The sequence below is a fragment of the Scomber scombrus genome, chromosome 17, assembly GCF_963691925.1.
Source record: "Scomber scombrus chromosome 17, fScoSco1.1, whole genome shotgun sequence".
In the NCBI taxonomy this organism is placed as follows: Eukaryota; Metazoa; Chordata; class Actinopteri; order Scombriformes; family Scombridae; genus Scomber; species Scomber scombrus.
In genome coordinates, this window is record NC_084986.1 from 20,908,591 (window position 1) to 20,934,400 (window position 25,810).

The 25,810-nt window shown below is 38.8% G+C and overlaps 2 protein-coding genes across 3 annotated transcripts; both read left to right on the top strand.

Moving 5' to 3' along the window:
- Positions 1–462: 462 nt before the first annotated feature.
- Positions 463–4,389, top strand: acot20 (acyl-CoA thioesterase 20). 2 transcript variants are annotated; one of them, XM_062437414.1, is made up of 4 exons: positions 463–545; positions 1,776–2,341; positions 2,439–2,641; positions 3,088–4,389. In XM_062437414.1, exons 2-4 carry the CDS (start codon positions 1,885–1,887, stop codon positions 3,676–3,678), a joined length of 1,251 nt encoding a protein of 416 aa, XP_062293398.1. In that variant the 5' UTR covers positions 463–545; positions 1,776–1,884; the 3' UTR covers positions 3,679–4,389. The 2 variants fall into 2 exon arrangements, with proteins under 2 accessions (XP_062293398.1, XP_062293399.1); XM_062437415.1 differs by having other exon boundaries at positions 508–549.
- Positions 4,390–6,730: 2,341 nt separating this feature from the next.
- gpr176 (G protein-coupled receptor 176) lies at positions 6,731–20,978 on the top strand. The gene is made up of 3 exons (XM_062437638.1): positions 6,731–6,959; positions 16,693–16,945; positions 19,742–20,978. Exons 1-3 carry the CDS (start codon positions 6,731–6,733, stop codon positions 20,976–20,978), a joined length of 1,719 nt encoding a protein of 572 aa, XP_062293622.1.
- The last annotated feature ends 4,832 nt before the right edge of the window (positions 20,979–25,810 follow it).

A 25,810-nucleotide genomic window follows, 5' to 3' on the forward strand; every position in this document is an offset into this window, starting at 1 on the left:
GTCTGGCTCTAAACCCTGCTACTATCAGTTTATTGTTGAGCTCAGTCAGTATGGCACTTTAACTGAATATATGAAGAGCAAAAAAAGACTTTCAATATTTTAAAAGAAGTACATTTTATTTGAATTCTAAAAGATATCACAGTGACTGGACTTTGGAGTCCTCTGGCTTGTACACATTTGCTTGTTTATTGTTTTATTGTTATTGTATGAGAACACTTTTTGTTGTTGTCAAGAAAGTTTTAAGGGGGAAAAAAACACCAAAACACGGACAACTACATTCAACAGGGGGTGAGTTCCTTTGTTCCTTTCTAATATGCAAATCATTCAAATAGGATGTTTTAAAACACTGATTTAAAAATAATAATTCGGCACAGGACTCCTGAACTGAGATGTACAATCACAACACAGACAAAGACAAGGGACAGCTCATCTAAAACTGAACCCCTCCACCCCGTTTTTGCTAAAGTGGTTCCGCCCAGTAACTTCATTCCGACTGCTCAGATTTGTGCAACTTTCCTCGGCAAAAGTCTGTGCTTCTCATCTGTGTAGGTACGGGAGGTAGTGTTTTGATAAACATTAACAGTGTGACCAAATGTAATCGTCTAATAGTTTCTTTAAAAAATATGGACGATAAACAAATTGAAATCAAGCTAAAAAACTTAAAAGTTACTGTCTTGTCGTGCTGACTAAGTTAACTAGTTTAATAAGGAATATCCACAGGAGGAATTTATGCAAAAATGTGCAATTAACGTTCATGTTTTAGTTGGTTACTACTTGTCACTGGTTATAGTCTGTTGTGTTACTTGACCTTTCATCCAGTTAGACATTACCTGTCCTTGAATGCACCTCCATTTTTCCAAGTGAACTGAATGAAATCTCTAGAGAAAAAACTCTTGTCACATGCTGTCAATTATAGAATTACTGCATATAACGTGGAAAATTATGTTCACGTAGCCTTTCTTCAAAACAAGGAAGTTTTAATACTTTAATGCTGCCCATGTGATTTTATTCATTAAGTTATTTGGATGAAAGATGGGAAGTGTCTTTATTGCTGTTTGCATTTTTGCCTCGTGATCACTGATTTGTTTTTATGTTACCTGCCTCTCAATGTTTGTACATTGTGAAATATGTAGATCACACCTTTTGTGTCCAGGTTTAAGGCATCATTAGTTACAAACATGTACAACAGTGTAAATGTAAAACAAGGCAGATTATTTACTGAAGTTCTATTCATTTCAGTTTTATTTTTTATGTCTGTTTGTCTGGTTGATTGTATGTCAATGTAGATATTATGGTGGTTAATTGTTCATTCATTAACTTGGGTGTTTCAGTCATGCACATTTTAAATTTTAAATGTCTAAAAAAGTTTCAGAACCTCATAGTATGGTCCCTAAAATATGTACATATAAAGTCCTGTTGTGCAACATTAAATTAATGTAAGTTTCCTATGAGGAGAAAATTAACTCTCCACATATTTACACTGACCTGAGACTAAAAGCCTGTTTTCACATTCATCTGGTAAAGGGAAAAAGTGTCTCTTTGCTCAGTTTAAACTGGATTTTAAGGTGTATACATATGAGCATGAGTTGTGACATCACAACTGTTTTGACATTGACAATAGACTTTTCAGTGAGGTAGGAGGCATAAATATTTGCAAACTCTTTTTTTTTTGCGGAAAAAACATGTCAGGTACAATGTATTTATTTGTATGTTGTAACACATGTCTGGAGTGAAGAATGTTTTTAATAAATAAGATGTCCTGATTGCTTTCACAGACGCAGTGACATCAGAGCTGTAGCGACGACAGTGAAGCAAAGCCCAAACTAAGGAGGAACAACATTCAGGCCATTACAATGAGTCACTGATCCATCCTGAAGAACAGAAATGGCTTCCTCACAGATCCGCCTGAGAATTCTCCCCAGTGTTCGCTGTCTCTTTGATAAACTGGTACAATTAAAAGTAGAGGGACTTGCTCCTCACAAACCGGTGGAATTAAGGTCCAAAGTAGTTGATGACAGTGGGGTAACGTTCAAAGCCTCCGCCCTCTACAAAGCAGATGAAACTGGCAAGGTGGATGTGTGTCGTGCATCCTCTCTGGGAGGAAGTTACACTGGAGTGGAGCCCATGGGTTTGTTTTGGGCCATGGCACCAGAGACTCCGCACACTAAAATTATGAAGAAGAATGTGCTCAGCCCAACACTAGTGGAGATAGAAGCACTAAGTGGGGAGACTGGTGAGGTCTTGGCCTCCGAAACCAATGAGAGAGGATACATGACAGAGGGGATGAAGAGAATACCTGTGCAAGAGGGCAGAATCCGAGGAGTCCTCTTCATACCACCAGGTTAATTGCGTGCTGATGAGAGTTGAGAAAATATACATAAATTCGGAAAATGTCATTATTCTCTTCCTGTTTTAATTTTCATGTTTGTTTTTTGTAGGAAAGGGTCCTTTCCCTGGAATTGTTGATATGTACACTTTTGGTGGAAGACTAACTGAGCCCAGAGCCAGCCTCCTGGCGAATAAAGGTTATGTTGTCCTGGCGCTGGCCTATTTGGCCTACCAGGATTTACCAAAAAACCCCGAAAACCTGGATTTGGAATACTTTGAAGAGGCTGTAACATATCTGAGGAGACAGCCTGAGGTTGGTACTGGAGATTGAATAATTACAGACCTTCAAGATCTCTCAAAATAACATGTAATTTTAATGATGGAACAGAAGTTTACTTTGCAGCTTTACTTATTGTAAACCATGTGAGAAGTGTCTCATTAATTCTTAACATACAAAGTGAGAATGCATCAGGGATGTTGACCTATATTTGTGCAGTATATGCTGTGTCAGTGTTGCCATCTACTGGTAACTCTCCGATGACACAATGGTATGGCAGTGAGGTCCGTTGCAAATTATACAAATTAGTTCTTAGTCGATCGACGAGCAATCAATCAGCAACTAATGAGTGATAAATTGATTAAATAATTTACAGAATAATGGTTAATGATTTCTTATAGTATTGAGGCATGAGGTTTTTGTTTATTGATCTTGCATCCTATGAAATGGAACAACAGTAACAACAGTATCTCTCTCTGCAGGTTAAAGGTTCGGGGATCGGCATTTTATCAACATCTCATAGTGTTGCTTTGGCTTTGGCAATGTCCTCTTTCTTCCCTGGGATCTCTGCAACTGTCTGCATTAATGGCTGCAATGCAAATACTGTGTTTCCATTACACTACAAAGACATTGTTTTCCCTCCTCTCTCGCCCGTCGTAGAGAATGTTAGGTTCAAAGATTCTGGAGTTTTAGAAATACGCGACGCCTTACCGGACCCTACCTTGGAGGAGAACAGGGCATCTTTGATTCCATTAGAGAGTGCCAGCTGCCAGTTCCTGTTTGCTGTTTCTGAAGATGACCAAAACTGGAACAGTGCTTTTTTTGCCAAGCAGGCCACAGCAATGCTGAAGAGTCACGGCAAGGAGTCGTTTGAGCTGGTTTCTTATCCTAAAGCTGGACACTTATTGGAAGTCCCTCACATGCCTTATTGTCCATCTGGTGTCCATGCAGCAATAGGGATGGCTGTGGCGTTTGGTGGGGAGCCAAAAGCCCACTCTGAGGCCCAGCTGGACCTGTGGGAACGAGTCCAGGAGTTCTTCAAGAGGCACTTGGACAACAAGGGCACTTATTAGCAAGCAATGCTGCATCAAGTGTTTGAAGCTGCCCAGAATGGTCATCCTGAGCAGTGATTTGCCTCTTTTATGTTAAAGTATGCAAAGATAGTTCTTGTATTTAAAGGTCCAGTGTGTAAGATTTAGAGAGACCTGATTGGCAGAAGTGGAGTGCCATTCATAGGAATGTTTTAATTAGTGTATAATCATCTTAAAGGGAGTGGGTCCTCTTCCAGGGAAACCACCATGTTTTTAGTACTACATCACTGCGTTTTTATAGAATCCTGCCCTAACACCCAGCACGGCCACGCTGTTATTGGTAGGGGGCTTCACACCTACTGCCCAAAGGTTAACGCCCAGAAACATCCTGGACACAACAAAATAAGTAAATACAGGCAGAGCCTCTGCAGATACAGACACCACCACACACTTCTAGAGGGTCATAAGTGAGGATTGAGAGGGATGACTTGTGTATGAGTTTATACATTGTTTTTATGCACTGCCTTTAAGCTCTATATGTACACTCCTCAGTCAAATGCAGTATTTCTACTCTTAATTACTGGTATTGGTGATAACACTTTGAAGATTTTTCTAGTTGGGTGATTGAGCGCTATACTTTATCAACCTTTGTGATGATTGATATAAATGATATGATTACATTGTGTTGTCATTTTTCAAAATTATGCTGTGCAAATGAATGTTTCTTGGAAAATTTTAATTAAACATAAAATGAGTAAATGAATAGTTTTGCCTCATGTAAAATATGACATTTCCTTGCATTGACCATAAATGTGATTGTTTTACATATTGTCAGTTTATTGATAACAGTAAAATATTCAGTTGTGTATTTTAAGGGGCACCATACTTTCCCAAAATCTAAAACGTTCATATTTTAAAAAGAGTTTTAATTTTACTGAAATTCCATAACCCTGAACAATATTGAGTTTATTCTCATATATGACAAGTAAAACTTCAAATAGTCACACTTGACAGTGAAATTTGGGCATATTGGCTGTAAAAATAGTTTTTCAGTCATTAAAATAGTGGCCAATTAATTTTCTGAAGATCTGATTAATTGATCATCATTAATAATTACAGCTCTGAAAGATGCAAAACTTAAAAAGTTAATGGCAAAATGTGTTGTTAGCCATGAGTTAGTCTTATATTGAGCCAATCAGCAGTTGTGTCATGTTGTTACTGCATGTCAATCTGTAATTAAAACATCTTGCTGTAAACTAATCAGTAGTGTTTTACAGCAGTGAGATTCAATCCTTTCTAGCTTGAACTCCATGAATATGAATACACATCTGTGTGCAAATGTTGGCATCTAGTGGCCGCTCAGCCTTCCTACATTTATCATTGTTTTTTTTCAACACATATTGTACAGCAAGTGTTGACATAAAATATAATGTGAAACAGAAGAAAGGAACATTTCATGATGACAAACATAGAATTTAAATAATATTAATTGCACTTTTGTTCCCATGTTAAAGTTTTTTTTAAACTTTTACATGGGACTTAACTTTGGTGTAAGCTCTGCAGGAGTAACTATGCAGACTGTAATAGAGAACAGCCTGATCCAAGATGGGGACAAAGACACTGACATCTCTCCATCCTCCATCCATATTTGGGAACACAAACAGGAATGTCAGACATATTATGTACTGTAGTGATTTAACAACTGTGAATGCTTTAATTACAAAATTAGAAATTTAGGAATTACAATATTACGAAGCATCATTTAAGAATTTTGAATGTTTTAAATCTTTGTTTTCAGAAGGAATTTACTGATTGGTCCAGAGATGACTTTACGATATTCCTATTAAAAGGTTCAAATCTTAAGCATACCGGAACTGCTCATTCATTTACAGCCTACATCATGACTTTAACCACTGATCATTTGGGCTACTGTTCTTACACTGAAACTAAGGGTCCGTATTTGGATCTCCTTGTAGGGGTCAGTTGACTACCGAAAGGGCAACACAATGGATTCTGTATCATTTATTTAAAACATAACTATAAAATGCTGTTTTGTAGCTATCACTGAGGTATGTGCTCTCCTATTTTTGGTATTTTCAACAAGCAAAAGAGGAATGTCACAAGTTCCTGCCAGAGAACAAACTGACCAAGACAGCAGTGGCAGAGCTGTGAAGCCAGAGTTGTCTGCCTTTTTTATTTCTGACAATTTCACCCCTTTCCTGACCTACATAATTATTTATAGCGTGGTCTAATATTTAGACTGATATTTCATTAACATTTCATTAAATTATAATAGATGTTTTCTTTTTGGGTGTTGATGGAAATCTATTACCATTTACCACCTTTTTTATTAACCACTACTGACGAGTGTGCAATTTGGCCACACTCCCCTTCCTCCACATTCATAAGATTCACTGGACTTTCTCGGTGCTATAAGAAGAGGAGGGGCTCTCCTCTCCAGTCTTGCACCTCACGCTGTGAAATATTCAGTTGCAGGCTCCCAATACCAGCCAGTCTACCAATAAACAGCCTCTGACAGTGCGATTGGCAGCGGCCGCAAGAGTAAAAGCCTGTCAGCCACAATATTTTTCCTGGACAGCGGGAGGTGATGGTAGAGTGTTCTCAGTGCTGCAAGCTTCATTCCCGGAATGGACACCTCGCAGCCCGGTGTGGTTATAGGTGCGTTGGGTGTCAGAGAGCATCCCGCCTCACTGCGCACAGATTTCAGTGGCTCTGACTGATTTCTGCCATGCATCCGCATTGGAAGATTGTGGGGCATGCTGCCTTGGCTTGTCATTTCTCTGTGCTTTGATGTATGATTATAACATCATGTTTTTGCCTAATTTATCAGACTTAACTGATAAAAGATCATCTCATTGCTGGCAGCTGCACGTTTTGACTACCTGTGTCCGTTCTCACATCTTCTTAGCACACAAGCTGTGATCTGTACATTTTTTCCTTTTTGCAAGACATCCTCATCATCTTCACCAGCAGCACAACAGCTGAGACATGCTTCTTCAATTCTGGCTGCGGACATCCCGCCAGCCTTCTTAAAAAAAAAAAAAAAGCTGTCAGGATCGCGGGGTGAAGCGACATGGAGAGTGGCAGCCGGGCTGCGACGGTCAGGGACGGTGCAGCCAATTTCTCAGCAGCGCACCTCTGGCTGGATCTCGTCAACGCGTCGAGTCCGCCTACCCGGTGGGACAGCAGTCCACCTGCAGAAGGGACTGGCCTGGAGGACCAGCAGTGGCTCTTCCGAGAGCAAGCCTACCGGGACTTCACCACCACCATTCAGGTTTTCATCCTCATAGGTTCGCTGCTCGGTAAGTCAGTCCATAGGCAACTGAACATATTGTTCATACTTGAATGGCAGGCCTATAACATACAGTCATGGATGCTATAGACAAAAATACTCACGCTATAATGCCTAAATTGAAAATTCTGCCTGTGATTTTTATGGGATTTATTTCTTAACATATTTCCACTGGTTTCAGATGTTTTCCATGAGCCTCACGGTTTAATTCTAAACCTAAACCATAGGGCACCTTTTTTTTTTACAAGAGCAGTTAAAATATTTATTGCGATTTACACCAACAAACAGGCCCTACACAAGTAATCTAATGAGTAATGTTTAAAAGTGTTTATACTATAGAGGCACAAGTAATACTGTGTCTTTTAATGGCATCATAATGGTCACAAATAATTCAAATGTAAAAATATATATGTGGTTACTGTCAATTGGATTTTGTGCATTTTGGATCATCTTTTCCATCTTACATGCAAAATACATACTTAAATGGTTATTTTACATCTCCAACTCCAAACTTTTAGGGCGCAAAAATATATAAACATAGTCTTTATTTTCCCATCATTTTTCCCTGCTTTCTTTATTCAAACCATTGGTCAAGGTAAGCAATTTAACTATACTACTCTACTATTCTACCCATTTGTTTTACTAAATATTGGGACAATGCTAATGTCATATTCTTTATTGTTGTTAAATTTCAAGCAACACCCAATAACATCAAACTCAGTCCAGGTTGTCTCAGCTGGTCATCCTCAAAAAAGTTTCAGACCTTACTGCAGTGTTGTAACAGTGACTTTGATAATGCTTACATTGTTCAGACTAAACCCGGGTAGACTCACCGTGCTTATTCTCCATACAGTGCATTCAGAAAGTATTCAGACCTCTTTGCTTTTTTCACATTTTTTATGTTGCAGCCTTATGCTAAAATCATTTAAATGATTTTTTCCCCTCATGAAGCTACACTCCTTATCCCATAATGACAAGGCAAAAACATAATTTTCTCTTGATCATCTTTGAGATGTTTCTACACCTTGAGGAGTCCACCTGTGATAAACTGAATTGACTGGACTTGATATGGAATACCATATACAAGTTCCCACAACTTACAATGTATATCAGTGCAAAAACCAAGCCATGAGATGCCTGTAGAGCTCAGAAACAGGATTGTCAAGGCTACAAAAACATTTCTGCTGCATTGAAGGTTCCCAAGAGCACAGTGACCTCCATAATTCTTAAATGGAAGATCTCTGGAACAAACAGGCCGCCCTGCCAAACTGAGCAATTTGGGGACAAGGGCCTTGGTAAGAGAGCAGAATGACCTGTTGGTTACTCTCGCTGAGCTCCAGAAAAGCCTTTCCTCAGTGAAAGAAACAAGAAAAGCCCCTTGGAGTTTCCAAAAAAGCACCTAAAGGACTCCCAGACTGTGAGAAACAAGGTTCTCTGGTCTGATGGGACCAAAATTGAACTGCTGTGCCTAAGTTATAAGTGTTAAATCTGGAGGAAACCATGCACCACTCATCACCTGTCCAATACCATTGTGCATGGAAGCATCATGCTTTGGGAGTTTTTTTCAGTGGCAGGGACTGGGGGACTGGTCAAGGTTGATGTCAAGCTGAACAGAGCAAAAAGTACAGAGATATCCTTGATGAAAATCTGGTTCCAAGCGCATAGGACCTCAGTCTGAGCTAAAAGTTCACCTTCCAATAGGACAGTGACCCTACGCGCACACCCAAGACAATGCCAGAGTGGCTTCAGGACAACTCTGTGAATGTCCTTGAGTGGCCCTTCCAGAGTCCTAACTTGAACACTATCGAACATCTCTGGAGAGACCTGAAAATGACTGTCCACCACAGTCTCCATTCAACCATGACAGAGCTTGAAAAGATTTGCAGAGAAGAGTGGCAGGAATCCCCAAATCCAAAGCTTGTCGTGTCATACCCAGGAAGACTCGAGGCTGTAATCGCTGTCAAGGGTACTTCAACTAAGTACTGAGTAAAGTCAGTTTTTCCTTTTTAAATATCAATCAATAAGATTTCTAAAATGCTGTTTTTGCTTTGTCATTATGGGGTATTGAGTTTAGATTGGGGGGGGGGGGGTACATTTAAATGACATAACATAACATAAGAAAAGTGAAGGGGTCTGAATACTTTCTGAATGCAAATTACTTTAACAATACATTAATGATACTGACCTCCATTTCCTTTTGTCATTTTTGAAATGATAGAGAAGTTGGAACATGCAGTATTCCAAAACGTTGCCTCTAGCAGCCTTGTCCCTACATGGCGATGCACTATGGTGGAATATTTTAACTTAAGTTTGGGTGTCTGGGGAATTGGTGTATTGCACCATTCAAAGACAAAAATACATCAACAGGGCGTGTGTCACACATTTGTAAAGACTCTGAGACTGATTTCTACATTACGTTAAGTTAGGTGTGACTGCTGAAATATGCGCCAGGCATCCTGGTTTTTAAACCCAGGCTAGTCAATTTAGCGCTACACCAGTTTTTGTGTGGCTGTATTGTCATTTGGCTGTGTGTGTATGTTGCATTCATATATCACTTTGAAGAGGAGATTTATTGGCTGAAACAAACAAACAAACGAACAACTAATAATATAATAATAATAAACTGAATGCTCCCAAATGTTCTCTTTTTGAATCTGTGGACCTGTACATCATCATTTGTCATGAGGTCACCCTGGTTACTATTGTTTAGTGTCTTGTAGGCTCATACGGGCACGACACATAAAGGCACAGGACACTTAAATAAGCAATCAATCAATCAATCATGGACTTTGCAAAACCTACAATGTGAATTTGGTGCCTTTTTCCATCATAAATAATTTTTAGGTTGGCGACACCAGGAGAAATCGGTACCTTAATTTGTATGGGCTATGGTGACAGGTTTTAGCTAATGCATTTCACCATGAAACTGGCAAATATTAGCAGCAAAGACGTTTGCACATTTTATGTTTTGTTCAAGCTGAATCTGTGCTGGCTATGTGACAAGTATTTCATCGGGTCCCAGTAGGAACACAGGCTGTTGCTGCTGCTGCTGCTGCTGGAAGTCAGGAGGGAACCGTGTGAATTGATTGACCGCAACAGAGCATCAGTCTCCTACAGTCGTGGCTTTGACTTCCCCTCCATCATATTGGCAGCCAGGAACATAATCCTCCTGCCTGAAACGAGAGCTGCATACACATATTCATGAATGTGTTATTTGTCACAAATATGGCTGTAACATTCTGTCTCCTCACGGCAAAACACACCTTCAGCCATGATCGGTAGTGCCGTTAGTTTGGCTGTTGGGAGAAGTGTGAGCTCAATGAAAGGCTGGGCTTTTTGCAGCTTTCTCAAAATGATGAAATACAGTGAAACTCACCCTAAAACTGGCAAAAATGGACCAACTAACTTCTGATCTGACTCACTACCACCTCATACTATTCAGTGCTGTGAGGCAGAGGACAGAAAATCTACCACATGACCCCATGGAGGAAATTTTGTGGCGATGTTGATGGTCAAAATACCCTCTTTCTTTTCATTGCTGTCGTCATGGCTTGTAAAAATAAAACTGGAACACACTCCGATTGGGCGTATGAATACACGTCAATTATAATCAGAACTACTGCAAGTAAAAATATTACACTTATAATGAAATCATTTTCTGCCAAAAGTCATCTGAAAAAGGTGAACTTTACAGTTCTAATGACACAGAGCACATGGCTATCAATTAAGGAAAAGAAGAGCATTGTAAAGTTAAAGATAAATAAACTTGCTGCATCAATTTTAGGATAAATCGCTTTCAAAGAGCCATTTCAAAGGCTGATTGAATACTCTCTCATTTCACCTATACACCAGATAAACTAGGTCCATGGTACATTAAAAAATCAAAGTGACATCTGGCAACTCTTGACCTGACTATGGAAATATAAATAACCTCTAGAAAAAGATAATGAAGGATAAGAATGGTGATCATGCAGAGGGCTGTCTTTGAGGTTTAGGTTCTCAAAAACATGCGTCTTTCAATTTCAAACCACTTTTTACTTCATCAAAAAGGTTTTGCACGATGATAAAAGCAAGGACTCCCTGAGACCGATATTCACACAGCACTTATTATGAAGGACACACAAGAAATGTTGGCTCCATCATGTAGGCACTTATGCTGCCCTGGTGGGGGTGTGATTTAGTTTCTTTGTATCTTCAAAAAGCAATATGTATGAGACTGAAAAATTCCAGTAATTTCCTCCTGAAAATACCCACAGCCGATATGACGCATCCAAATCTTGTGCATCAGGGTTCACATGTTAAATAGCTCCTCAGATTAAGTCCCTTTGTGGAAGTCATGATTCACAAACACAGTTCAGTTCATGTCCTTGTAACTTCTTTCCCTTGAAACAAAGAGATGCATGAGGTGAAGAGGGAATGTGCCCCTAAACTAAATGCTCACATTAAAAGTCTCACTCTGCAGCAGCATTTAGGTGTAGCATTCATGTCAGTATTGCAAATAGTAGTAAAAAGTTTTAAGTGGGAAATGCAGTTTAATTCGACACTGTGGCACTATATTTTGTATATACTTGTTCCTCATGGAAACTTAAAAATGTTTACACTGAATCAAATATTCAAACTCATGTTAGTTAAGGCTGCACCAATTAATCAAATCCTTATATATCATTAATGTCATGTGCATTATTTCATACACATTTTCACCAAGTCCAGCAGTTTGAGTTTGTAATGATGTATTGTTTAAGAGGATAAGTTAGGTTTTTTTTCAAAACACTAAAAAAACAACCTCTTCCTTAAACCACCCTTTGTCATTGAGGAATGAGGACTTGTAGCTAATCATGTGATTGAAATTTGTGTTCTCTACTTCACTCTTTTGCCTCCTTCTGTCTTCCGTTCTATGTCCATCAAGCTTCAACCGTGTATCAGCAGGATAAAGCGTGAAACAAATGTATTAAATACAATACATTGTATTAAACTGGCCTGTTGACTAGTTACACAGCTTTAAAGAAAATGTGTTTCATGTCTGGGCGTTAGCTTAGCTTAGCATGACGACATAAAGCTAGGGGAAATAGCTAGCCCGGCTCTCCAAAGTAAAAAACAAATCTGCCATATAAAACTCAATAATGAACCAATTATTGTATTGGCTCAAATATAAGACAACCCTCACTTTTTCAAATGTAATTTCCAGAGTAATATATTGTCTTGTAGTCAGGCTAATATGGTTTAAATATAGTGTTTGTTTAATCAGTACACACATAGAAAGTTTGTGGTTTTAAGGGAAAACACTTAGTGTGACTATATTTCTTGAGTTCTCTGGTCACAGTGAGGTTACTATTTGTGATACCATCAAACAGTCCTACTAATAAGCAGAAACATGAATAACTTCTCATGCATTCGCTTCTCCCGATGGAGATCAGCATTTAATCGGATTAATGTACCACAGTGCACATGGCACCAGCTTGTTGCCAACAACTGTGATCAGTTCTGTGAGGACTTAACACTGTACATATACGGCTGTATGTTGGTTACCATTCATTCAAGTAAAGTCTCTCATTGAAACTAAAGTAAATATAACACGCGGGAAAGGTGTTAAGCATGTTAGTGATATTTCACAGTTTGAATTCTAACCGTTGCTATGTTTAGACACCTGGTTTCTCACAGTGGTCTCTGAAAACAGAAGCTTATTATCAACACACCAGAAATGACACACCTTACTTTCATGTGTGTGAAGCAGACAATGGAAGCTACTTCTTCTTCTTCTTCTTCTTCTTCTTCTTCTTCTTCTTCTTCTTCTTCTTCTTCTTCTTCTTCTTCTTCTTCTTCTTCTTCTTCTTCTTCTTCTTCTTCTTCTTCTTCTTTTTGAATTATTGAGGTTTTTCATGTTGCTACCTGTAGTTGGACTGCCATTTGTTAAGTGGAAAAAGCAATCATGTTTAGTGTTTGCTCTTTATCCCGATTGGCTGCTGTGAATGTGGTTGCCAAGGTGTCCCTCAAGTGCCAGGCCAGTGTTTCATGAACAAAAGGATGAAGGGATTTTATAGACAATGCTAGCTCTGACTGTTAAAAAAAGAGTCCCAGTGTTGTTTGTATGAAGACACTCACAATTTTATTATTTACAGTTATGTCTGGGTTATTGTCTCTACTGTCTTTAAATTGATCAAAATATGACATAATTCTGACGTGAGATACAATAACATGTCTCATAATACAAAAAATAATCTAAACTAATCTAAACTCTTGTGTTAAGAGCTGTGATCCTACATACATTACTTGTTTTGTAACCTCTGGGAGGGGTGACATCACACCATTGCAGCTGTACTATAGGTGGATACACAGCTGCTGTCAAACCGCATTTTTCTAGTGATTTGCAAACAGTGTGAAAATGATCAATGATTAAAAACATATGGAGTTACCATATATGAAATAGTTTTTGAGTAAGTAATATGGCATGTGATTTAAACTATATAAACTCTAAATATTTCCCCCTTTTCCCACCACTCTCTGACTTCTTTTTCAAACAGTTCTGCTCATCTCTGTCTCTTTCTTCATCTTCTTCAATCCCTTTTTGTTTTGTTTTTTTAATTTTCCTGCTGCTTTTTTCCCTTCTCCTCCTCCTCTTCCTCTCCTCACAGGAAAAACAGCAGCAATGTTTGTTTTTTAAACCTTTTACAGAGACACAGCAGTAGGGAGTTGTAGAGAGGTCACACAAAATTAGGGGTGAGATATGGGGATTGAAATGCAACAAAAGTCCCCTGCCAGACTCAATTGGGGCACATATTTTGTTCAGATGTTAAAACAACCTATGTTTATGTTTACCCGACAAATACCTCTCAGTTATTAATGAACTATGATGTTTGTTGCTCAGAGGCAAATGCGGAGGAAGTGAGTTGTTGTTTTAGCACTGGAATACTTCTGGGAAGATGGGGTCAGAGTGGATGGTTTGCCATCATGTGATTTTGACAGCAGTCCAATAGTCAATACTAGAGATTTATTTTAACCATGACTGCAATCTTTATCATAATTTTAAACCTAGTTAGTTTAATGCCTAAATCAACCTATTTTAAAAAGGCAGTTAAGGTTTAATTTAATCATTTCCTTAATCAAACATCATTTATATAATGCTGAAAAAAATATGTATGAATGAGTATGAGTATGTATGTTTGTGCTAATTTCATTATCCCATCTGAGTCAGCTTCATGGAATGAAGAGGCTGAGTGTACTTCATTAATTACTGCTTTGTTAGTGTTTCCCAGTAATTCTAGACCTGTGTGTGTTACTAAAATCGACACACACAGTGAAAAGCTGGCAGCAAAGCACACCATGTTCCCTTAAACACAGCTTCTTCCAGCTCCATCTAAAAACCTCTATGGCCGAATTTCAACAGCCTTTTTTACCAGAATTGATTGCTACATCTGACCTGGCTTTTATAGGACAGATCTTCTTGCAGGACTACTGCATTTATCTTTGCAAGGCAGTAATTCGATTTTTTTTCTTTGCAAACCAATTGATGGCGATTGCTTATTTTTCTCTCGCTGGCCGTGGCCTGTTTTTGAACATTTACAGACATCGCATAACCTCAGGAAAAATAAAACAGATTTCCTCACCAGAGATCATCATGCTCTCTTCCTGACTATAAAAGCACCACTAACACTCTGTGGGTAATTACATTTTGAGAGGTTGGTATTACACGTATCCCTCTGCAACCTGACATCAGTGCTCCACAGGGAATGTAAAGTTCAGCTTTTTAAACCTAATTAACAATCATTACTGTTACATCGCTCCAAATTATGGGATCTTAACGTTAAAATGTCACAGTTTCTCTTCATGCACCTGATGGTGTGCTGTCTCACTCAGGTTAGGTTTAACTGACAAAAACATTTCTACAAAAAGGAATATATATCCAAAATGTTATTACAATATTACAATTATTCTTCAAATGATACAAGCCCTATCTTGACAAAGCCACAAAGATGTATATATTACTTTGGACTGAATCTATTGATGCACACTGTGTCCTACCATTAGGTCTTTTAGCACAATATAAATCTGATTTCTAGGAGACAAGTCTCATAGTCTTCAATTTTTACGTATTTTCATAGAAAATACATTTTTAAAGGAGGAAATCTGCTTAAAGTGATTGTCACCTAGATTCTGTGTTGCTGCTATTCCTGCTGCAAGAAGAGGTTCTGTTAACAGTCAATGAGGTTCTCTTTACAGGAAGTTCAGGAAGTCTTCCAGTAATAAAAGGTTTAGAGAAAAATGGGAACAAAGTAAAAAAAAATAGCTGCTTATTATGCATCATAGTCCCTAAGCAATGAAAAAAATACAAACAATAGTATTTGTACTGCAATTTGTGCTTTTTCAAATATCCATTCATGGTGCCCAGAGGATGAACCCTAATGAATTTGGTGATCCACAAACTTTTAATTAGTCAGTGGAATATGTTGGTTTATAACATTGCTATCAGCCTCAGCTACATTGTGGTTATTGCCAATTAGCAAATGTTAGTATGCTAACACTATAAACGAAGATGGTGAACATGGAAAATATATGCCTGCTGAGCATCATGTTAGCTTTGTCATTGTGATGTTAACATTTAGCTCAAATCATTGCTGTGCATAAGTACAGCTTCACAGAGTCGCTAACATGCCTTTAGACTCTTGCACTCATTAGTCTGTGCATATGTTTTTTTCCCTCTCAATTTTATTCTCTGCATGCAGTTTTCTTTCACAGTGTCTGCCCTAGATAGAAGGCACTGACTAAGACATGGTGGATAAATCACCTGTTCATTAGTGTTAGTGCACAGACCAATGGACAATTAGGAGTCTCCAGGTAACCTGACTATTTTATTTCTGGAATGTGTCTATAGTGGACACCTAAACAAAGATGAGAGGGACATGGAGAAATCTAGGTGTATATAAGTATTCAATATTTTAGAGGATATTTTTTAAGGATATGTTCATAACCAAGCATGACTGAAGAAGTTTCTTCAAACTTTGAGGGCTTTCTGTGGTTGTGTTCAACTGAACTCTGACAACAGTGACAATAGAATTGTGAGGCACCAAATAATGGCAGCAGTATTTGTCCACTTACGTACACAGTTGGTTCCATATGAGAAACTCCATACCTAATACCTAATTTAATTCCACATATTGACATCTATGCTGACATTAACTTATCCTAGTAAAACCTGAACATAAACTTATGCCAAACCATTAGGTTACAGGAAATAGAGGGGGCAACAAAGTCCTTTTATAGTCACATATTCCATATATGCCCTGATCATGTATGTCTACGAATAAGCAGCCCATATAAACATTTAGTGCTCATTCAGTCTGCGTACAACACTGCTACTCTTCTACCTGCTTTCAGAAATGTAACTCCCTCCACCTCAACAGTGCTCTGTTGTTTATTGATTTTGCATGTTTCTTTTTAATTAACGTTCATGCTCCTCAAATTTTGTGTGTCTCAGGCTCTGCCAGAGGATTTGTGAGCTCAGAAACAGTCTGCACAATGCTCACTCAGATTGGTTCCAGAGCATGACATTAGCAGAGACAACCGGCCAGCAAAAATGCGTATTGTCGTAATAAATATTTCAAATTTTGATATGGGTGTCCTGGCTGAGGTAAACCAAAACAAACACAAAAATTGATTCATTGTATTTTACTACCAGGGTTTAGATATCAGAGACTGTTTGTGATCCCATTCTGAAGCTCTTCACCTATCTCCCCCCACCCTCTCCACAGGAAATGCCACGGTGTTGTGGTGCACCTGCTGCACGAATGTTTTTAAATCTGTGACAAATCGCTTCATCAAGAACCTGGCATGCTCGGGGATCTGCGCGGGCCTTGTGTGCATTCCCTTCGACGTGGCGCTCGGGGCAAGCCCTCGCTGCTGTTGGTGGCTCCATACTCTGCTGCTGTGCAAGGCCATCAAGTTCCTCCACAAACTATTCTGCTCCGTCACTGTGCTCAGTTTCAGCGCCATTGCACTCGACAGGTCAGTTTGGAAAACGTGATTGAAATGATTTACGTTTCAGTTTGGTGTATATGTTGTGTAAATAGAAAGAGATACATTGTTAAGTAAGAAATAGTTGTGGTTTGCATTTGAATTCAACCCTTTACAAAACAGGAAAAATCAAAAAGGACTGTGGTGCTTTATTTTTTGAGCACATACAACACAGTTCTGCAGCCTGAACCACTTTCAAAAACATGTTTTGAAAAAGGCTAGATGGCAAATCCCACTCACTTGGCTGGATTTGGAAGTACCACTTGAAAGAAGTGGATGATTTAAGTAGATTGACTGATCAGTTCATCAATATATATTGCTTGGCCAAGTCAGCTGGAGTAATTATCATCCTGAAAAATGTGAGACCTGGAAGTACAAACATCGAGGCTGCACAAATATAACGACATTAAACAAGGGTCTGGAAGATTGTTTTCGTTTTTGTTTTAGGTGAAGAAGTCTTTTCCAATCTCCATCTACACCCTGTGGTGTAGTTGAGAGGGTTTGGGGGGCGTGTATGACACGCTGAGTGGCCGCGTCCCAAGCCTCCCTGCGGTGCTAAAAGCTGCATCCAAAAGAAGCGTGTCACATCCCTCACACACACACACACACACACACACACACACACACACACACACACACACACACACACACACACACACACACACACACACACACACACACACACAGAGCCAGGTTTTTAGAAAGTCATGAGTCTTCTAGCACTACCTGAGCCAGATGATAAATATTAGCCGCCACCTAAACCCTTAAGTTATTTATGTTTTTAATATATTTACACTGAGAGACCTTTCCTATATTTAGTATTCCCTAATTTAATGTTATGTCAAAACAGATTAAATAAAGACGGAGTATTACAACTTCCATGAAGGTAGGATTTATAACAGGGCTATATATTAGTTTTATCTATGTGTACCTAATAAACTGGCTAGTGAGTATAGATAGCTTATAATACATCTATAGTTTGAATAAGCCATGATAGCTTCCTACATTGGACTCTCTGCAAGGGTCAAGATCCCCTGATCTTGGTGATGGCATAGATGGAATTCCAGGTACCGAACTAATCAAAGATGTGCGCAAGGGCTATTTTCAATACTGATTAATATGTTGAGTATTTCATCAATCGTTCATAAGCTGTCAGAAAATGGTCAAAAATGCTGATCACTGTTTCCCATAAACCAGGATACAACCACAAATGTCTTGTTTTGTCCCAACCAGAAGTCCACAATCCAAAGATATTCAGTTTAGTATCATAGAAGATTAAACAACTAAATATGCATATTTAAGAGGCTGGAACCACATTTTTTCTTTGACTTAAAACGATTAATTGATTTTCAAAATAGTTGCAGATTAATTTTCTGTTGATAGACTAATTGATGAATCCATTAATCGTTGCATCTCTAATGTGTACATAGCTATAGGGTAAAAAACTCATTGTCCCAATGTCATCATAACGTATATATGGACTGTTTCAGTATTTAGAAATAAATCAACTTGTTGTAAACCAGTAAAATTACAGTTTAGAGGTAGCCCCCCTCATTCTGGGTCTTTTAATTTGTACTGCTGTTTCTTCAAAATAAACCACACACTACATATTACATTAGTGCACATTTAGTATTTAATATATCAAGTCAGTCTCTTTGATTAAAAAGATGATTGACTTCGTTACACTATTAAACTTCATATGGTAAAATTCAGAAACCATAAAGGACTCCATCAAATACTCACAGAGTACATTGTAATACATTAACAGTGGGTTAATTTAGCAGATTGCAGTCAGATGCTGCATTGTTTTAGTCTTGTCTCAGCCTTGGTTTCACCACTACAAAGATTATATTGCCTCCATAGCAACTAATACAGTCAGAAAGCTATCAAACTGATGAATTATTTATTCCCTAGGAGGGCAAATGAGACGCTAGATATACAGGCAAGCTGAGGCTGCAGCACACTTATAGATACACACTCCAGCATGTGCCGATGAAAAGACAATCCAGGGAAATAAACGAGTCCTCTATGCAATTTGTTTTGCTTACAATGAAGGGGCAAAAAATAAAAAAAGACGAGAGACAATCTACATATTATTATCTGTGATAGAGAGAGAGACAGATATAGCTTTGCTGTTCTGGGTTTGTATTTAAAACACCCACATGTTTTGAACTTCTGCATAAGGCAACACATCACAGACAAAATGGTGCTAAAAAAAAATCCTGTCATCCAATTCCAGTATAATTATGAGTGTTGAATATGCAACACCCCCACCCTCTCTCTCTCTCTCTCTCTCTCTCTATTTTAAACAAGTTTACAGTTGAATATTCCTTTATTTGGTGAAGACAATAGTATTTAAGATAGGTTACCTCTATTATTGGGTTATTATTAACATCTTCACATTAAAAATGGCAAACCCTTGAGAAAGCACTTGTAAAACATTCATTGTATGATGATGACAAAATGATTATGTTAAGAGGCAGAAGAATAAATGTGGTCTTTATACATTTCACTGAAAAACCACTTGACCTCCTTCACTTTTGTAGCTGATACAATGGGATGCATTCATTTTGTCTTCCCAGCAAAAAAATTTGATACTCTTCTTCAGTGGATCATAGTTTCAGTTTTACTTAACTTAGTTGATTAACTTCACAGCTACATATAATTATAGAAATGTTTTTTCAAAGCAAGATACATCAGCTAGTGTTACTGGTGTGAGTATATTATGCACTGCATTCTGGCAATATGATACTTTTTTGCTAACAAAAGTGTCTGTTTTGACTCCAGGTACTACTCAGTGCTTTACCCCTTAGAGAGGAAGATCTCCGACGCAAGATCCAGAGATTTGGTCATCTACATCTGGGTCCATGCAGTGGTGGCGAGCCTCCCTGTGTTTGCTATTACCAACGTGACGGATGTTTATGTCACTTCGTCTTGCTCACACGACCATGCTCAGTCTCTGGGCCACATGGTTTACGTGTTGGTCTACAACGTCACCACAGTGATCCTCCCCCTCGCTCTGGTCTTCCTCTTCATGCTGTTGATCCGCAGAGCGCTCAGTGCCAGCCAGAAGAAGAAGGTGATCATCGCGGCACTGCGGACACCCCAAAACAGCATTTCCATCCCCTACGTCTCCCAGCGAGAGGCTGAGCTTCACGCCACCCTGCTGGCTGTGGTGCTGGCTTTCTCGGCCTGCAGTGCCCCCTATGGGGCCTTGGTGGTTTATCGTACCATTTTGGCAGACATGAAGGAGCTGCCCATCTCACTATATCTCACTGCCCTTTGGCTACCCAAGGTGTCTCTGCTCACCAACCCACTTTTGTTTCTGACTGTTAACCGCTCAGCACGCCACAGCTGGCTGGACCTGCTGGCCAGGATGCACAGACGTTACAGCCGCCGTAACGTGGTGAGCACCGGGGGTCTGGCATCTCTCGGGGGGGAGGGTGTGATAGGGGAGCCAGTGGGACTGGAAACAGCAGGTCGCTCTGGGAGCCAGCTGCTGGAGATGTTCAACATCGGCCAGCAGCAGATCTTTAGACCTTCTGAAGAAGAAGAGGAAGAGGAGGAAGTAGAGAATGCAATTCCTTCTCAAGGATCAGGGTGTTGCTCTGCACCCATAGAGGACCACAAGGGTGGGTCGAGATTAGGGAGCCTTAGAGGGGAAGTGATCACCAAAAAAGACTCTCTGCAGGGGCCAGGTGGAGGGCTTGTCATCACCAAGGAGGGCCCTCCTTCAATAATAGCTCCCCGGGCCTCTCCGGTCCACACATGTGCTTACGCCTCTTCATCGCAGGTGGCACCAGCTACGCCTACAGAAGCTGAGGATGCCACACAATTTGGGTTTGGACCCTTTGAGCTGCCTCCTCAGTGGTTACCTGAGACCAGGAACAGCAAGAAGAGGCTGCTGCCTCCATTGGGCAACACACCTGAGGAGCTGATCCAGACCAAACTGCCCAGACCGCGTCCTGAACGACGAATAAGCAGGAACAACAAGGTCAGCATCATCACTACTGTGGACCCATGAACTATTCCTGCTGGCCTCTGATCTACAACACCGGACACAGCTCATTACAGGGAGCGCCACTCGGGTCGATGAGGCCTTGGCAGGGTATTGATATGTCAAGCTGCTTAATGAGATGCTCGGTTTCTTTGGTTAATTTAAACCTTTTCACCTTTTTGTTTTTGGAATTTTTCAGATGTAGTTGTAGCCACTGTAGAAGTGCCAAAGTGGCACAGCTTTTTTCTTGTTGGACAGAAATCAATTTGATATTAAATATTTATTATGCTGGGAGAAATATTTCTGCCCAATACAATTATAAGTTTAGCAACCTTTGTAATATCTACATGATTAAAAGGCAGATACCTTTTTTATTAGAGCTCAGCTGGGATCAGTAGTTAAATGAAACACACTGTACAAATCCAATAATCATCAGAGATGCACTGACACTGGATGATATATTTCAATAGGAAATAATCAAGCGAAGATATTGAACCTAAAAAAAAAAAAAAGTGTTTTATGCCGTGATTTCACTCTGTAAATGAATACATCTCATTGTGAATTCTTTCACAGGTTTTACTTCAATATTTGGAATGAACTCGCCCCTAGGTGGCCTTTTTCTCAAGTCCCACTTTTGGATTGTTCACATTTCTTCTAATGTGGTAGATGTTGTTGTCATTTGTACTTTTACTGTCAGTGAATTTGATAAGATGAAAATGCAGATGTACAGTATGCAAATACATGTTATAAAAATGTGAAATTTTCAGACTTGAGCTGTTTGTTAAGACTTGTTTTGTGTAACCCAAGGTGCATCAAACTGACGGCAAGGTACGGAGAATCATTGAAAATATAAGAAACAATAGAAAATCATCCAGGCTTGGGATCTCTTAGTCCCCTTTGATCAATTGTATTGATTCTCTTCAGGTTTTAAATCTATTCCTCATTCAAATAACACAAATAAAAGCAGAGATAGGAGCACACATTTTATTTGATACGCCATGAAAAGCGTTGTGAAATTTGGTTTTCAATTTCAAATTTCACTCACTCTTACGCTCTCGCTGCCGGCTCTGTCTTCTTTGTGATGCATAATGCAATAGCAGCAGCGTGGACCTGAAGCTTTGGCCGAGGTAAACAGAGTCGGGCTGCACTTCAAATATTTGTCAAGCCGTAACTCCCTTCGGTGCTACCCACAATCCCCTGCTATGTCCACAAAGAACCTGAATCCGTGCTGTATCCTGCCCATGCTGTTATCTGACAATGTGCAGTCACACCTGACTGGAAACAATATTCATTGCTACTACTTAAAAGAGGGAAATAGATGAGTAATGTGTTTATTTTTATAAATGCTTGCTTAATCGATGACTGTATAAGGACAGTTATTGGGGTATATAGTAGCTCTGTAAATCTACAGCTCTGAATGAATACAGAGTCCAAAAAGCTGTTGTTAATTCACATATACACTAAACACTAAGACCATCATTGATTTTTCTGGCCTCTGCTCATATTTCCCACCTGATTTGACTGTAAGCTTATTTAAACACTGCACTAATTTACTCCTGCACCCATTAAGAGCTTGACAACAGAGCTACAGTACAGTAAGATAGTAAAGAGAGCAGTCACAGATATGGACTGAATTCAAACAGAAAAAGCTTGGAAGACATTAAAACACTGAAATACTTTAAGTTTAAACAGCTTTCAGTTCAGAGTGATTTGACATAATTAGTGTTAAGGAGTCTGTGGTTCATTAAATTATCATAAGCTGCAATTGCTGATCAAAGTCATTACTCAGGTTCAAATTTCATTCATGACCTTTGAAATTCAATCTGACAACACGGTCTGTTTAGCAACTGTTCAGAAGCTTTCGATCACTTTACATGATCTTCATCATGTGCAGATGGAATTTGGCCGGTTGTGATGGAATTGTAAACGTTGCAAATTTGAAAGGACTTTTCATCCATGATGGTCTACATGTTGGAAACAGCAACCTCACCACAAGGTTTATTTGGTAGCAGCTCTGGAGCTTTTGATCATATCAGATGATCTTCATCAGCATCTGTTTCCAACATCAAGGATGAGCTTTGAACTTCACCCAACACTGAAGAGAAGTGCTCAGAAAAGATGGAAATGTAAACACCTACTTTATCATGGAACTCTTGTTGAGACCCATGGAAAAGACCTCAAAGTTAAAGGAATTATTGTGTAAATGTACTTTTATGCAAGGAAAAGTTCAAACGTTTGCTAGTTTTGTTGTAAATGATAACATACAGTACATCACACATTATGTGAAGCGTAAAATTCGTCAAGACTCCTTACACAACCACAGTACAGTAGTGCAGTGGTAGTGAAACTCAACAGGGCCTTAATTTTTCTCCGGTCCCAGCAGACTTTTCAGAAAAAGCTATGGTTTTTGTTGTTGTGGCTAACACGAGTAGTGAACGTCTAGACACGTTAATGAGAGATCAGAGGCTTACTGCCTACACAAACACTCCAATGTATTCTTTCAGCAGCACAACCAGTGAGTTTGTACATTCAGCTACATGTTAACAATTGTAGTCATCAGAGTTGCTCAAAAAAATATTTTGTCAGCTTAAAATAATCTCTTCACACCTAATTTCTTTACAGAAATAGCTGCAGAAATCTTTGTACCATTTTAAATAATGACATAATAGCAAATTACAGCAACTGCAATCCAGACTGTAAAGGCAAAGTTTAATCTGCTTTGCAGCGTATGTAAGAAGGAGCACATGAGGAGCTTTTGAGGTACAGAAGCAGGAGAACAAAGTCTTTATTTGTTATCAGCTTTGGTTTATTGTAATCTAAGAAGGAATTGTCGTCACTGGTATTATTCATGTCGTCACTGGTGTTGTCAGTGTTGTCACTGGTTGTTTTTTTTCCTTTCAGTCTTCATCTTAATGGAAAATCCACTACGGGAACATGACATTGTGTAAGTGGTGTAGTGTGAGTCTGTGGATAAGATCAATTCAGAGTTATCAAGAAATAAAACCAATCGGCTCACCACACACAATAAGTAAGACATAGATATTGAAAGGGACATGCGCATAAGAAACACAATAAAGGACCCATGTACAGTATAAGGGATTTATATATCAGATATGTCATAAAATAGTTTAAAATTAAATCAGCGTTATTGCATATTCAAATATTCAAAATTGTTCAATTCATGGAAGTGCATCAAATTGGACTTCACTCTAATGACATTTTTTTCCTCTAAAGTGTTATGTTAATCTATCCACTGACTCAAGATGCTAATGTTTCTTATCTGAATAAGAGAAAAAAATGTTGTTCTCCGCATGTTTAGTCACTTTAACAGTATCAAATTAATTTTAACATTAAAACAAAATACTATAATCTGCAAAACACAACAAAGAACATTATTTCAAACCATTGTTCCATCACATGAACAACAAAGAATTACAAAAACAACATTTGCATCCTCTCCATCAGTAAAAGCACTTAAAAGAGTGTTAGACCTGTGTTGGTAAAGGCACACTGTCTTTATCAACACACAAAAAACCCAAATCTGACGCCCTTATCAGCAGGAGGACTTTCTGTTTGCTTTGCGGAACACATTGACCAAACTATTCCAAAATTTTGCGCTGTTTTCTTATTCGTCACCTCTGTGGTTATGGTTTATTTAGTTTCAGGCAACTAAAGTGGTAAAAGGTACTGCTTGGATATTGCTAGGAGTAAGTTGTGGTTATGGTTAAAAGAAACCAAACTCACTTCACATTTCAAAGTCAGACCGACCTTCTTTGAAAACATTGGAAGGCACTACACTTATTCTGTCTTTGCCTCTGAAAAATAGGAGTCATTACTCTCACAACTGTTGCATGCTACATAAAAAACATGAAAATAAGTAGTTTTGGTATTGGAAGAAAGTGACCAAAGCCGCTGTGTCTCGGACTAATTTCCCCATTATGATGGATTATCCACAGACCTTTTATAGAAACAATTTCTACGGTAGAAAGTAGATCTGATAAACAATCAGAGGTTTGTGACCGACCCTGCAACTACCAATCATCTCCTCATAACCCAGCTTGGAAGAAAAACCTTCAAATAGAACCCAGTGACTTCAATTACATACTAATTTTTGAAGTCCCAGTGTGATAAAACCATTTTGAATGACAATTGCCTTCCTACTTGAACCCAAGCTAAAAGCTGCTCTCAGACCATGCACCCAATTTTCAGTTCTTTTGAAATGTAAGAAATAAAACTATATTTGTATATCCCAATAATATGAAGGCATGACTTCATACCATTTCATATGTATTCAATTGAATTCAAAGCAGCGGATCACAGAAAAAAAGCAACAGTGCATCATTACATGTGATTGGTTCATTCAAATGCTCTGCAATAATGATTTTTTATTATCCTCCCTCCGATTATGCAGTCATCAAAGCTCATTTTCATTAGAGAAAATCAATCCCCAAACATTTGACATGAGTCATTATCGCCTCTATGGATACATTCATTAAGAACAACTCCACTCATTGGACTTACAAATAGATGCAGGATAAAAGAGTTTGTAACAACTTGATTTTTTTGAAGGAAGGTAGCCATTATTCCTAATAACTGCAAGAAAAGACTGATTTAATTAGCATGGTTGCTTAGCAACAGGTAACCCAGATGTTTCAGAGCAGCTTGTATAGCAGCTACAGTAGTTCCCTCACTGCTGACTTCAAACACATGCAGGACTGTGGCAAGTGAGAGGCTAAAAACATGAGAAATGTGGTGTTCTCAGTGAATGACGATCAATCCAGCAGACACATTATATACTTCTTCTTCTTGCTGTTGACCAAACATACTTTGTTCAAAATATCAAATGAGCCTCTAATTTA